General features: G+C 41.2%; 1 protein-coding gene across 15 annotated transcripts in view; it reads right to left on the bottom strand.

The window, feature by feature from the left end:
• The window catches only part of MYOCD (myocardin), a 100998-nt gene that overhangs the window by 58606 nt on the left and 26125 nt on the right, over window positions 1–16267 (bottom strand). For 12 of the 15 annotated variants that reach the window (XM_025428342.3, XM_025428347.3, XM_035716846.2 and 9 more), the window contains one exon: window positions 4762–4827. In XM_025428342.3, coding sequence (XP_025284127.1) covers window positions 4762–4827 — 66 coding nt within the window. Of the gene's footprint in view, window positions 1–500; window positions 528–4761; window positions 4828–16267 lie in introns of all 15 variants that reach the window. The other 3 variants (XM_025428350.3, XM_025428349.3, XM_025428348.3) reach the window with 1 other exon arrangement.

The following is a 16267-nucleotide window of genomic DNA, read 5'->3' as shown; positions in this document are numbered from 1 at the left end:
ACATTTAGGATTCTAGACCCCCATATTGGCTCGGCATGGAAATTCAGAGTGCCTTTGCCTGTCCTGGAACTTGATATGTTAGAAAGGAAGGGGGTGCCTGGGTGGCTCAGTTGGGTAAGCCTCTGCCTTTGGTTTGAGTGATCTCAGGGTCCTGGGATCGAGCCCCACATCAGGCTCCCTGCTCAGCGGGGAGCCCTCTCCCTTTCCCTCTATGCTCTCTCTCTAATAATAAAATCTTTTTTAAGAAAAGAAAAGAAAGGGAGGAGGCAGACAGATTAAAACCCTCGTGCCGTGTGCTGCTCAAACAGCCAACAGTGTGTGTGCTAGGGTGCTGGAGGGAGAAGCCAAGTCAGATGGGTGCATGGAGAAGAGGAGGAAAGACTTTGCAGAGTCGACTTCTCAAAACTATCATGAAGCTGCATGTGGTGTGGGAACAGGAGTGTGCCCAGTCATTCTTGCTGCTATTCAGGAGAGGGACCACAGAGAATTCGGGGATTTACCAAGGCTTTGCTGTGGCTGGGATTAGTCTGCAAAACAAATAAGGTGGCACCGTTCATAGACAGCTCATCGTATTTTTCAATTCATTTACTCTGATCAGATCAAGGACCCAAGCTGCCCGGCACTACGTTCTGGCCAGAGGCAGCTTTCTGGAAGTTTCTGTGGAGATGCCGCAGGCTCTCTGGGGCTCCAGTCTACTGCAGTTGTCTTGTTCTCCGTATTTGAGGACAATAAGCTACCTGTTCCCTCCTCTCTCCCCTGGGTTCCAACATCACTATTTGGAACAACAGAGCAGGGGTGATCTGGGGCCCCTTCCAGACCATCTGTTTCAGATGAAACAGAACCCATGCCTGACCACTCTGTGTTCCCCAGGGTCCTCCTCACAGCAGTTGGTCAAAACACTACTGAATTGCTGTGATCATTCGTTGCACCTGCTCCATAGAGCTGATCATCCTTTCCAAGTGGTTGCAATAAAGTGGTGGTGTTTTAGTTTCCACCCAGGAGAATGATGCCCGAGGAAAAGAATTGTAGTGGAGAAAATCCGCATGAGAAATGGTGAACAGATCCAAGCCCCACAGGTCAACAGGGGAGGCTGGCTCTGTCCTCAAGCCATGAGAAAACAGAGAATGGAGATGTCTTTTGTGGCCTTGACCCCAATAGGGAGGGGCAGTGATATGCTCCCTTTGAATACTGGCTGGTGGTGGCAAAGGAGGCAACTTGAAATCTTCATTTAGAGATTCAGAGGTGGGATTTTTGGAGACAAGTCCAAGTAATACATTCTTAAAGTAATATTTCTGAGCTAATTTCGAGAGGGTATTTCACTGAGATTTCATGGCTATTTTGACAATGTGAATTCTACAAATTCTACAACGGTATTATAAATGTGAAAGCAATCTTAGAATCTGGTTAGGCCCCAAGCTCCTGGTCTGAGAACCTCTCCCCACTATTGAAAGTTGTTCTAGGGGTTCCCTGCTGGCCTCAGCACTCTGCCCTTCTTGACTAAATTCAAGGAACAATGACTTTACATTCATTCAAAGCACCTGGTGGGGGAGAACCCCAGATCCATAATGGACAAAAGTGAGAAATGAGTAAATTCTTAAGAGAAGTGATTGAGGGGGATTATGAAAGAGAATTTGTGCCTGGTTGCTGTGGCCTTTTTGTTACTCATCAGGAACTTCAAAACCTGCAGGATACATGCCCAAGAAGAAGGAAGGAGTTAAATTCAATCCACTTGGACTAGTTTCATTAGTCAACTGAAATTACACATGGCTCGGTTCATTGGAGTCAGTAGGGAGAGAAACTTTCATGATCAATTTGATGTGCAAGTGAAGTAAGATCTGCATGGCTAATGCAGTGGAACTTTTTCTTCACTCTTGGTCATGGTGAGGTATAGATGATGGTGGAAAACCTGACACCATCTTGTTAAAGCCATTGGGTTCTCCTTGGCATTTCCACATACGTATATTTTTGACTTCCCTAAATTCCAACTGAATTTTTTGGCCACAAAAGGCTTGAGAGGAACTCAAGGAAGTGCTTTCAAAGTCCAAGCGATTCCTTTGGAAATTTTGAGGGAAGAACTCTACACAGGGACCAATCCCAACATAGGTTCTAGCCTCAGCTCTGCCACAAGAGGGGTGGCAATGCCTTTGAGGTTTAATCTGATGTAAAACCCACGAGGAATTCTGCCAAAGGATAGCAGGTGTTTTTGTGGACCTGTTAGGAATAGTGATGCTATGCAGTAATATCGGGACAATTAATAGTTCGCTTGGCGATTAGCTTTCAAAATAGCCATTTTATGACAGGCTTTAAAACCTGGTGGGGTGGGGGGAGGATTGCAGTTATTTCAAACTTTATGGGTAAAGTGAGATTGTATTAATAATTATGTAACAAATTCCACCTTGAATTTTACTACTGTGGGTTTCCTACCACCTCTTCCTCTAAAATCCTGAATCTGCTCAAGGAACATTCCTGCTCATTGTCCCTACAGGGCTGAGCACACACCCTGCATACAGTCTGGCTCATAACAAAATTTGGAATTTGACTGAATCGATAGGACCCCTGAGACTGCCTGTTCTCATTTCCTTCTCCTGATGGGTTGCCTTTACACACATCCCTAGCGGTACCCAAGCAAACACATGCTGCTCGGCACTGCATTGAGATGGCATGTTTAATCTCTAGTTGGGCTGATGAGGCTCATCATCTTCACCTCTCTTTCCCCCCCCCCCCACCCCAATCTCTCAGCAGGTGAAAGATTTGTCCTGGATCTAACTTTCTGAGAAGAACTAAGTAGTCGAGGTCTGTCCAGGCTGGGCTTGCTGTGTGCACCTGCTGTGGCTTTGACATTTTTCCACATTGAATCTATACCCTCTGGAAGCCTAGCTAAGAGGTGCTGGCTGAAGACTAGGGAAAATGGATGACACTTAATTAATCTTTATCATTTTGCTGAATTAGAAAGGAAAAAAAAATCATTTCGCTCTCATAGGACTTTTTTTCCCCCCGGTAATTAATATTCGACGGACTAAGGATGCAAAATTTCTGTCAAGCAGGACTTCATTAATAGGTATGCTATTTGATTCTGGAAATCCTGGAGAACAAAATGTCGTAGCCCCACTGGACCCCACTCTACAAATGGACATTGAATTGACAAAACGTACATAGAGGCGTTATTTTCAAGTGTTTTATAGGGTTCATTCCTATCTTCCCTAGGTGTTCTTATGGATTCTCAGAGATTTAACCTCATAAGCCTCAGAAAAGAAAGGGAAAAAAAGTTTATTTTCAACCAAATGCTGGCTGCAAGACCCCAGTTTAGCGTACTTAAGCACACAAGTCGAGTTTTAGATCAGCTGTAAACAGCTTGAGTGAATTGAGAGGGCCTGGGTCTCTACTCCATGTGCCCTTCCAGAATCAAAGAAAAGAAACATCAGTGGGGCAATAGATTATTTTAATACTACCCAACTAGATGTGCTCCTCATATATTTGAGGGCATGGGCACAGATTGTGGCCCACAGGAAGGATCCTGGTGGAACTACACACTTCCACTTAGTGAATAATTCTTCTAGATGATGCTTAACCAGGTCAGCTTCTACACATGTGTAACAGGATTCTGAAAAAGGCTGGTCTGGTCAGCTGTGAGTGAAAATGTACCTATCTGACCAGAAGTCTGTAGACCTTTCTTCTCACCTGTGTTTTTAGCACCTCCACTAGTGGGCTGAGATGAAACAGGCCATTCAGATGTGATCCTATGGTTTCTCATCACCTCTGTACAAATTGTGCAAGCAGCTTGTAAATTATGGGGTGAGCTGTTTCTTTTGTGCTTATTAGCAAACCTCTAAAAATGTTGCTCTACTATAAGGTCACCTGCTGTTTACTGTATGGAGGGCTTAGCCATTAACAAAGAGCTATTTTTGAATTATAATGGAAAAGGCTTTGAAACATTCTCAGTCCTGTTCTGGCTCTGGAGCATGGACTATATACTTAAAATTTTAGACCTTGGGTCATGGGGCTCTAATATTACTAACCGCAGGACATTATATCCAGGCCAAACTGCTTATTGCATGCTAAACTCCAAAGTAATAGGACAGATCTGGATTTCTGCAAGAATCATGAATTTTGACTTTTACATTTTATTGGGGAAGAAAATTTAAAAATATGACCTAAAGGAGCTTGAACTGTGACTTCATTCATTCGGGGCACCCCTTCTGTGTGTTTCTATAGGCAATCAAGAGTTAGCTTTAATTACTAACTTGGTAGGAAATTTGAAATCTCTCTACTAAAAGATACAATCCTTCTTCTTTGACCCAAATTATGGCCAGTAACTCAACATTATACCATTTATACTAGAAAGCCATTGCTTCTCTGTTCCAGGAAGGAAGCACTTGGCAACATTAAATTAATTGTGGACTCAAGTACCCCAAACAGAATTGAAACCGAGGTGGTAAGAGGATGCATACGTGATTGATGCTTCTGGAAAGAACAGTGACAACATCCTAAAAGTAACAGAAGGGTGAGGGGTGCCCACAGTGAATTACGTTTACTCTAAAAACAAACCCACCAATTGGAATTTTAGCTACCACCTCTATCATTAAAGGGAAGCCCCTGCAGCTGAGTAGCATCTGGGGCAAAGCATTCATATGTGGAGTTTCTGTCAACATGGAGTCTATGAGGCTCTTGGGAGACCCATCCCCAGGCTTAGGCTCAATGACCCCTGAGGTACTTTTCATCTCCCACATCACATGGTCCCGAACAAGAGATACGGCTACTCACGTGGTGTTATGCCTTGGTTAGCCAGCTGTTCTTGGGTCCTTCTCTGTTGAAGTCGTAACTGCAAAACTTCGAAAAGAAAGTGTTAGTTTGTAAGTTGGGCTGCATGTGATTATAGTCATTTACATTTACATCAGAATTTTCACCCAGCTCTTCTCATTTTAATCTTATTTTTTAAAAGATCTTATTTATTTATTCAGAGAGACTGAGTGCTTGTGCAAGGGGAGGAGGGGCAGAATGAGAAGGAGAAAAAAATCTCAGGTAGGCTCCACACTCAACGTGGAGCCCGACATGGGGCTTGATCTCAAGACCCACGAGATCATGACCTGAACCCAAATCAAGAGTTGGACGCTTAAAGGATGGAGTCACCCAGAAGCTCCTCATTTTATTTTTAGAACAGTCTTGAACATTTGTGTGAGGTACATTTGTATTTCTGTTGCAGATGTGGAGAAAGAAAAGAGACCCTGAGGGGGTTGCAGGGATTTTCAGGAAATCTGTGACAAGTTGTAACTGTAACACTCCTCTCCTCTTTTAGAGTGAATGTTGTCCTCACAGCACTATGCTCCCTGTCTCACTATCATCCACTTTGGAGATAAACACCAGCCGATTCTGCTGGGAATTTGCCTGCATTTTCAAAAGGGCAAATGAAGAAAGCAATAAATAGACTTTGGAGTGGGTGGGTTAAAATCTTATCTCTAGCCTCTTCAAAAGATGGGAGTTGCTTAACCTTAACCTTTCTGATTCCTGATTCCCTCACCTGTAAATGGGAACAATGCCTACCTTGAGGTGTTGCTATGAAGTTTGATAAACAATATATGCAAGTTGCTTAGCAGAGTGGCACAAAATAATTCATCAATAAGCAGGGGCATTCTGAGCATTTGGGATTCCTTTGGAATTTCAAAGATGGACTACTCCAGTCATGCTTTGCTTAGAAAAGTTTGAACTTTATAAAACTTTGTTGCTATCCATAGCACAAATATATTATATGTATCATATACATATATACATATAAATAGTTCTAAAAACTATATTTAAAATTATGAGTGTAGCATTTGTGATTTTCTCCTACTCCCTCTCTACTTTCCCCCTAAAAATTCTATCTTTGGGCATTTAGCCTCTCCCTTATGGATATTCCATTTTCTCAGGGAGATTCTTCTTCTCCTTCTCCTTCTAAAGATTTACTTATTTATTTGAGAGAGAGAGAGAGAGAGCACACATGCACCCATGTGAACTAGGGGAGGGGCAGGGGGAGAAGGAAAGAATCTCAGGCAGATACCCCACAGAGCATGGAGCCTTACATGGGGCTCTATCTCACAACCCTGAGACCATAACCTGGGCCAAAATCAAGAGTTGGATGCTTAACTGACTGAGCCACCCAGGAGCCCCGCTTAGTAAGATTCTAAGTTTACCCTCTTGGCCCTGGCATTTAAATTGCTCAGAATAAGGATAGAAAGAGCAGAAGTTTGCAAAAAGAGGGATTGGTCTAATCAACTTATAATGAAAAGAGAGAACAAGAGAACTGTTTTTAGGAAGAGAAAATTAGAATGGAGAGAAGAAGGGCAAAAATAGGAAGGTATGTGGGCTGACTTTCAAGTTTATTTAGTATCTTGGAGTAAAGCATCAGAGCAAATGCAGTCACGATACTGAAAGAGTAACAGGGAAAGATAATTTTTTAAAGTTCTGCTATGGTTTTGAAATGGATCCCCATCCATCTTCTTTGAGAGAGATCAATGCTGCTGAATTGCTTTTAATGACTTTTGGTTGCTAGACTGTGCTTCGCCATAGCCTCATTTCACTCTAAGGTAGGATTAGACAATAAAGACCAAAAAAGAGAAAATGATAGGAGAGTTTGTTTTTTAAGACCTCCTTCAGAAAAAACCTCCCACTAAATAAAATCTGTAAACTCTGAACAAAATATGAGAAATAACAACCCAAGGATTCTGAACAGGAAACAAAGTCAGGTAGATTGCAGAGAGGAGTTGAAGCTTGGAGAAGTAACTTGCATGGGGTGAGTTTCCCATTTGGGGGAAAACTGAGGGTGACCTGCAGTCATGAAGTGGCAGGTCACAGGCAACTAAGTCTCTAATAGAAAATGTGCTCATCTTTCTGGCCAGAGGAATCAGAGAAAGGTACCTGGACAACCATGGCTGATGACCATACACTAATGAGGAGGACATCACATAGGGGAGAGAATTAGAGAGGGAAGGGATCCCCTAACTATGTGTAGAACCCTTGCAAGTTTCAGGTTGATCCCTTAATGATGTTTCCATGGGGCAGACTCAAAGCAGCAGGGCAAAGGTTTAAAATTAAACTGAAATGTGAACCTCTGTGCACATAGGCAAAAAAGGACCTACTGTTTGAATCTACCTGGGTTAATTGTGTGCTGAAACAAAACGAAACAAAACAAAGCAAAACAAAACCAGCATTCTCCAGAGGATTACAAAAGAACTAAAAATTTATGTAACACAAGGCAGAATGTCCAGGACACAATCCAAAATTACTCTACACACAAAGAACCAGGAAGAACCAGGAAAATATGATCCATTTTAAACAGAAAAGACAATTAACTGATGCTAGCCTTGAGATGATCTAGATGTTGGAATTATCACACTAAAGCCTTAAAGTAGTCCTCCTCCTCCTCCTCTTCCTTCTTCTTCTTCCTTCTTCTTCTTCTTCTTCTTCTTCTTCTTCTTCTTCTTCTTCTTCTTCTTCTTCTTCTTCTTCTTCTTCTTCTTCTTCTTCTTTTCTTCTTTCTTCTTCTTCTTCTTCTTCTTCTTCTTCTTCTTCTTCTTCTTCTTCTTCTTCTTCTTCTTCTTCTTCTTCTTCTTCTTCTTCTTCTTCATCTTTTTCTTCTTCTTCAAGATTGAGAGAGAGAGAGAGAGAAGGGATGGGCAGAGGGAGAGGGAGAATCCTACTATGCTAGGCACGGAGCCTGACTTGGGGCTTGATCTCACAACCCGGAAATCATGACTTGAGCTGAAATCAAGAGTCTCAGCTATCCAGGTGCCCCTAAAGTAGTTATTTTCAACTATGTTCAATGAAGTAAAAGAAAACAGGCTTGAAATAAGTGATAGGAAATCTCAGCAGCAAAATAGACACATAAGAAGAAACCATAAAAAATCAAAACTTAATGTTAGAGTATCTGTAATAATCCATGAATGAGCTGAATAAAAGAATAAACATCAAGGGCACTTGGGCAGCTCAGTTCGTTGAGGGTCTGACTCTTGATGTTAGTTCAGGTCTTGATCTAACAGTTGTGAGTCTGAGCACCATGTTGGGCTCCACACTGGGCATGGAGCTTGCTTTTAAAAAATAGAATAAATATCAGAGGGAATGAATCAGTAAACTTGAAGATAGATCAAAATAGAGAGGAAATTAATGGGAAAAAATGGACACACGAATAGCCTCATGGACCTGTACCACAATATCAAAAACTCTAAAATCAGCTAATTAGAGTCCCAGAAAGAGGGCAGAGAGAAAAATAATAGCCCCAAACTCCCCAAATTCCATCAAAGACATGAATTCACAGATTCCAAAAGGTCGATAAAACCCAAACCAGACATATTCACAGACAACCACACTTAGGTACATCATAATCGAATGGCTGCACCAAAGACAAAGAGTAAATCCTAAAAGTATCCAGGGAAAAACAACACATTATATAAAGGGAAACACTGATTCTTATCCAGAAAGCATGGAAGCCAGATGGTAAAACAAAAACAAAATGCAAAACACAAAACACGAAACAAATGTCAACACCGAATAGGAAATGTCCTCTAGAAACGAAGATAAAGATGCGAAAAGGGAAAGTAAGATAATTTGTTGCCAGCAAATTTTACTACAAGAAATGCTTAAGGAAATCTTCAGGCTGAATTGAAATTAAAGCAGAAAGAAATCTGGATATTGAGGAATAACTAAAGAGTATCAGAAATAATAACTCTTTTGGTAAATATTAAATTTTTTCTTTTTCTTCTTAAGTTTTAACAGAATGTATGTAACTGTTTAAAGAAAAGTTATAATATTGTCTCGTGATGTTCCTAAGGCATGTAGACATACTACAGATTACAACAATAACATAGAAGGTCCTTTTTGACTGCAAGATTTCTACATTTTACATATTATGGTATAATATTAACCATAGGTAGCCTGCAAAAGATTAAGGAAGAACAACTAATGCAAATACAAAGAGGAGGTGAGCCTGGGTGGCTCAGTCAGTTAAGCACCTGACTCTTGATCTCAGGGTCATGAGTTCAAGCCCTGTGTTGGACATGGAGACTACTTAAAAAAAAATACAAAGAATAGCTTAAGAAAAACCCAATAAATTAAATGAAATGCTAAAAAAATATTCAAACAATCCAAAAGAATGCAAAAAGTAGGGAATATAGAAACAAAAAACAGTGGATGAACAGAAGATAAATATGAAAATGGCAGAGATCCAAAAACATTAATAATTACACTAAATTTCAATGATCTAAACCCTCAAATTGAAAGGCAAAGGTGAGCAGAATGAATAAAAATTCAATATGCAATAGTGTGCTGTCTACAAGAAACACACTTTGTATATAACAATTCAGATTGGTTGCAAGTAAATAGATGGGGGAAATATACCTATAAACAAGAAGCATAAGTAAGCTAGACTAGTTATCCAATATAAGATAAAAGAGATTTCAAGCCAAAGGGTATTATTGGAGAGAAAGAAGGTCCATAGCACTTGCCAGATTCCCAAAGAGGTCCAAAGCCTCCAAAATTTAAATCCCACTAATCCAGAAATTTGAAATCCAGGGTTTTGAGAGCATGCACTAGAGTCAAGTTATAATGAGGTTGACAAAGAAGTCTCAGGAAAAAAGGATTAGTTTAATTTTAAACAATCTGAATTTTAGAAGTCCCAGTAAATTATAATGTTTCTGATATGCAATTTGAGAAATAGGGCTGGAGAAAGGCTTAGGGGTCAGAGCTGGTTTGGGATATTGTCTCCAAATAAGTGGCCACGAAAACTTTTAATCAGAATTCCTAAAAAAGACAGGTATGCGATCAGAGGAAAGATAAAATGAAAATAGGAATAAAAATTATCTGACAAATCAAGAAAGTATAACATTAAAAGGAGCTGGTAAAGGGCATAATTAGTGTTGGGTGTGTAATGTGGAGAAATTATTGCACTATTTGACATCAGTCATTCCATACTCATCACTTTTTAGCTAAGCATTTGCAGATTTTCATGTTCAAAAGATCAAAAGCATGATTCGTTATATTCCTTCAACCTTTCAGTAAGTATCTGATCGTTGGCTCTGTGAGAGACATGCTTGTTACCAGCCTAACTGCTGAATAGGATGGGCAGTTACCATTCTCAGTGTTTACTTCCCGGCTGGTGAGATCAACACAATTTTTCCTGAACACATAGTTTTTTTATTCCTTTTTGGTTTTTTTCCTATTTTATTTTGCCTTTTCTGGAATAATTTCTTTCCCCAAAGAAAGAAGAAGCTGGTCTTCAGGAGCTTTTTTTCATTCCCTGAACCTGTATACAATGTACATGCACATGCATATTTTTGTGGATTGGCCTGTGACTTCTGTCAGATTTTAAGAAGTCTCTGGGACCTCCAGAAGTTAAGTGCCCTCAATTCTGACCTAGACTAGATCATCTCATATCTATTCCAGGAGGCCCTCTCCTTATAGTGCACCTTACACGTGTAACCAAACTAATTTCCCTGAAACTCTATTTTCGGATGATTCCTTTGTGTAGTATCCTCGAGTGGCTCCTGATTCTGGGGTTTGAGGTCTTCTCCACAAGCACAATTCCCACACAAACTCTCTCCTCCAGTTTAGTTTGTTTCTACCTGAGTCCAACATCTACCAAATGTTTACACACCTTGCCTTGGATTATGATATACCCACCAGTGGAATCTGGTGTATGGTTTGAGGCTAGGCCATAATTTTAATTTATTCCAAAGACTTTGTGAACTATATATACCTGCCATTTATTTAAAAATTTCCCTTTGTCTACTGATTGGTAATGTCACCTCTGTCATTTACTAACGTGCTGATGTGAACTGCGAGCTAATTTATACTAACTTATACTTTTGGTCCTTCCCTCTTTTTGAGCAGCAAAAGTAGGAAATGGTTCCTGAGTCCTATAAATAACAGAAATGAGAGCTGTAAAAATCTATACTTGCCCTGAAAAGACAAAGGGGATTCTTCAGTGGATCGAAACTGCAAGTGATCTTTGGGAGATAAACAGAATATGGCATTGGATTGGAAAAGTACATCATAAGACATAGGCAAGTGAGTAATAGAAAGCCTTGCCAAGTGTCCACCTTGCCAAGAAGCACAAGTGAGTGTAAAGCTCCCTCTAACAGGGCTGTTAGATAGGGTCCCCAAGGAAAAGATCAGTCTCCACCATGTCCTGAATCCCTCTCCACATTGGACCAGGCATTGGTAATGGGAAGGGGTTGTCAGTGTCTAGGAATGAGCAGCAAATATGGTATCTGGGAGGCACAGGAGTGGACTCCAGATTGTTGGCAATACCCAAGAGGTTCAATAACCCTTTGTTGCCTGAAACTAGCTACTGAGCATCCTGTGCCTCTCTCCTAGTCCCTGAAATCAAATCAAAGCACACGTGTCAGCAATGTATCTTTTTCCCCCAGGCTGTGCTCACCTGTGCATCAGGTAATCTAACAGGTTTCCAAAAAGACACAGTATGAGGGTGCAATTAGAATCACTTACCCTGGAAGGAATGTTGGTACCACAAAGGGAAGACCCTAAACATACAAAAAAAGAACATATACTCAAGGTGACAGTGTGAACAAATGAAAACATACTTTTCTCAGAGATAGACAAGAGAATGTTCATTAGTTAATAATAAACTGGGGAAGAGGCAGAAAAATAGAATAATCATCTCCTCACACCCATTAGGATAGCTACAATAAGAAGAAAGAAAGGAAGAAAGAAAGAAGAAGAAAAGAAAAGAAAAGAAAAAAGAAAAGAAAAGAACAATAGTTGACAAGGCTGTAGAGAACCTGGAACCCTTGTCTGCTGCTGGTAGGAATGTAAAATGATGCAACCATATGGAAAACAATATGGCGGCTCCTCAAAAACTCAAAGCTAGAATGACCATATGATCCAGCAATCCTGCTTCTGAGTACATATCCAAAAGAAGTAAAAGCAGAAACCTGAAGAGATACTTGTACCCTCATGTTCATAACAGCATGATTCATTATAACCAAAAGATGGAAGTAACCCAAGGGTCCATCAACAAATGAATGGACAAGCAACATGTTGTATACACTAGAGTCTTAGCCTTCAACAGGGAGGAACTTCTGGCACATGCTACAGCATGGATGAAACTTTGGGACATTACTCAGAATGAAATAAGCCAGTCACCCAAGGACAAATATGAGGTATGAGGTTCCTCAGGGTTGTCAAATCCACAAAGGCAGAAAACAGAATGGTGATTTCCAGGTGATGGGTTGGGGGAGGAAGACATTGGAAATTACTGTTTAATAGGTATGGAGTTTTAGTGTTGCAAGGTAAAAAGAGTTCTGGAGACAGATGGTGGTGATGGTTGTGTGATGATGTTAATGTGCCTAACGCCACTGAACTGCACACTTAAAAATGTTTGAGATGGTAAATTTTATGAGCGTTTTATAAGTAAAAATTAAATTATGGAAATAAAGCAAACATTGAGTAACGATTAAGATAAACTCAACGAAAAAAAAAAAAAAAAGATAAACTCAACGAGTGGCTGAGTATTGGAACGAATATTGGAACGAATGTATTTAAACATGAATTGCTAAGCAAGGAGATGAACTGAATGGTTCTCTTAGAACATAAGACAAAGGGCTAAAAGACTGGAAAGCATAATTTGTATGTACTCAATGTAGACACATTGCTAAATAGAGAGAAGCTTCCAGAAAAAAAAAAATCTTATTCCTGAACTAGAGCTAACTATTATTCATGTCTGATTCCTGTCCTTGAAGTCCCTTTTTCCTAGATATTTATGTGGGGTCACATTATACATTTTTCCTTCCTTAGCTGATTTTTATTAGTAACACATCACAGATATATTTCCAGATCATTTCATACCCTTCAAAAGACATTTTGGCAGCTGCATATTTAATTTTTTGGTTATTCTGTAGGTCATTGAACCGAATGCCTACTGTTAATTCTTTACTTTGTTTCTAGTATTTTTACTACAGTGGGCACTCTTTGTGGTTGATTTAGGGCCACACCCTCAATATGGTTTTAGGATATACTCCTAGAGGTGCAACTGTTTGGGTACAGAATGTGTCAAATTGAAAGCCAGAGGGCCAAGGCCAGGAGGATCCTGGGACTGCAACTCATCCCTGGGTGGCTTTTTGTCCGGGTCTGGCAGATTTCTGATGCTGGAGGTGGGAGCTGAGTGACCACCTCTATTTTTGTGGCTGTTTTCCTGCTGCATGTGGGGGAGTCCTGATGGGTTGGGCAGAAACCTTGCGATTTGGTGAAGCAGGCTTTCCCTGTGGGCACAGCTGCCCTTGGCCAGCACTGGCCTCTTTCCTGAACTGCCTCTGCGTGCTTCCCTGGGCAGTCCCTCCCTTCCTCCCCCTGCTTTCAGCTGGCTGGGGCCTTTCGTGTCCCCAGAGCTCTTGGCAAACATCCATTGATCCACCGTAGCTAAAAATACTCTAAGCAGAGGGTTGCTTTTTGGCCCAAGCCTCCCCCCACCCCCAACGCCTACTTTGAACCACCTACAAGTTACAGGTATTCATAAAGTGCTCTCTCTTCACCTCCTTTGAGGCCACATGGTCATCTTTGACGGGTGAAGGAAGGGATGTTCTTAGTCTCTGTCACCTCAGTATGTTCTCTTACGGTTCTGGCATTTGGGTGTCAATCTTCCGTAGCTTTCACAACCAAAGCATTTATTTTATTTTATTTTTTGCATTCTTTTGGCCCTTGTCAGAATTGGGAGTCATTTGTTTGCACTCAAATTGCTTCTTTCCTCAGAGGTCCTGAGCTCTCAAGTCTGATTTCCTCATCTGTCTGGCTATTCTTGTCCACAGTACCACACTATTTAAGTTATTGTAGACTTTCCATAGACTTTCATCTAATACAAAGAATCTTCTATTGTCCTTTTGAAACAAGTATTTTGTGACCATCCTAACCTGTCTTTTCCCCCTAAATAAACTTCAGGACCAGGGCAGCAAGTTCCACTCCCCCCACCCACCACATCCTCCCACCAAAGACTACCTCCCTCCAAAAAGAATATGTTCCTTTATTATTTTATAAAGTGTGAACACCATCCAGTCAGAGAAACAGCCCCCTGTTTAATGACGATTAAGGAATACATAGAAACTTCTGGATGAAGTATAGGTCAGGACTGGGAATAGTTGCCTTTATGCAGCTGGGACTGGATACTCGATTCAAGAATGGGAGCTAGAATATCTTTACACACCATGAAGCTGCAACCAGACCACGTCACTTGCCTGGGCCCAGGAGAGGAAGCAGTGCCACCCAAGAGACAAAGGACTAGATACAACTGCGAGGGTCTCTTGAGAGTTTCAGGTTGAAGAGGCAGGAGATACCAGAATGGATGGACATTATGACATTTTTCTTATCACCCAGGCAGCCACCTCTGCCACATGCCTAGCGCAGGAGGGCAGGCCCTTCTGGATGCAGAGGGAGGCAGCATGATGGAGTGAGGGGGTTGGGAATGGAAAATAGAAGACTCAACTTTGACTCCACCATGCTGTGTGACCTTAGATAAGACTGTGTCCATGAGTCCTAGCCTTCTCACCTGTATACACAGCAATAGTCCTATGACTAATAAATCATAATAACTGGGGATCCCTGGGTGGCGCAGCGGTTTGGCGCCTGCCTTTGGCCCAGGGCACAATCCTGGAGACCCGGGATCGAATCCCACATCGGGCTCCCAGTGCATGGAGCCTGCTTCTCCCTCTGCCTATGTCTCTGCCTCTCTCTCTCTCTCTCTCTCTCTCTCTCTGTGACTATCATAAATAAATAAATAAATAAATAAATAAATAAATAAATAAATAAATAAATATCATAATAACCAATTGCACAGCATTGTCGGGATGGAGGTAATGAGTTAACTACTTCCTAAACTAGACAAGGCTGTCAAATGTCTTTCTGTGTTAAATTGATAAGGGCAGCTTCAGGAGGAAGCCCACCTGTTTGGTTCTCGTTACAGACTCTGGATGAGAAAAGGGAATCATTTGCAGTGGGAATAATAATGTAGAACTTTAAAAAGTCATGCTGCCTTAAACACTGGCCAGGCCAAGGCTCCAGGCCCTGCAGTGAGAGGCAGTGCAAATCGGGAAGGAGGAATCTGAAGGAATCTTCTACAGAATCTACCGAAGAGACAAGGATTCCACCATTTGTTGAGTGAGGTGGGGGTGGCAGGAGTAGGACAGAAGAAACTGAGTTATTAACTCATCACAGAAGCTTTTATAGACATCATCTCATCAGAACCACCTCCTAAGCCTGTGGGACTAGAAATTATCATCCCATGTTGTAGCTCGTAAGACTCAGAGGGCACAAATAACTCCTCCAAAGCCATGAAGTTATGAAATGAGGGAAGCACATTTCAAACTGATGGTTTCAGACTCATGGGTACAAATTCCAACTGGATCCATGTTCTACCTTATGTTTTAATGAATTTCAAATGAAGGAGCAGGAACCACTCATAACATGAGGAATACATCTCACACTACCTGCCACCTATGTAACTCAACATAAGGACCCTCGGCTCAACAGCACTGCCTACAGTGTCTCCATAGCAACAGTCATGTAGGGTACCATTATCTTTCTGGAGCCAATAGGCAGTGGGGTGGCTCTTCTAACCAACACAGGTGATGGGCCCAGTTAAGTCTCTGATTAGGATGAGGCTCCTGAATGAGCCCGTGCTCTGACGGCATCACACAGAGTTGTTGCCATGGTTTTGGTGAGAAGTATTGCTTTTCTGAGGATTGCAAAACACTTCATGTTCCAACCCCATGCTCGTTCATTCCTGACAGAGTGGAAAATGTGTCTCCTTGGCTGAAATGTTCCTCTTGAGTCCAGCCCAAAGATGACATTTTTAGGAAAGTTTGAGAAGAATCCTGTGGCTGTTACTGAGTCACGATAGAGTGGAAATGGATCTTTTCTATTTAAAGAGTTTTGTGCTACTGTTTGAAAATGTCATATTGCTAGGGAACGGTGGAAATAGAAAACTTTCCACTTGCCATCAACAAAGAAATATCGTTACTGAATGAGAAACAATGGAGTGAGTTGAGGAGATGTTTTCTTACCTGTCTGACTGAAGTAATAGGTTGCTGGGAGTTTAATTTAAGAACATGAGTCTAAATAAGCTTGGTGTTCTAGAAAGGGATCATTCATCTGAAATCCAACACATGTGATTCTAGACCACATTCTGCTACTACACAGTCATTACTTCAAACAGGTCTCAGAAGCTTTCTGGATCTCAAGGTCAATATAAATCAAAAGAAAAGATCAGATTAGATTCCAATTTCCCCAATTT

Source organism: Canis lupus, chromosome 5 (genome assembly GCF_003254725.2).
Source record: "Canis lupus dingo isolate Sandy chromosome 5, ASM325472v2, whole genome shotgun sequence".
Taxonomy (NCBI): domain Eukaryota; kingdom Metazoa; phylum Chordata; class Mammalia; order Carnivora; family Canidae; genus Canis; species Canis lupus.
The sequence above is the reverse complement of the archived record's forward strand: the minus strand, read 5'-3'. Positions and strand labels throughout refer to the sequence as shown.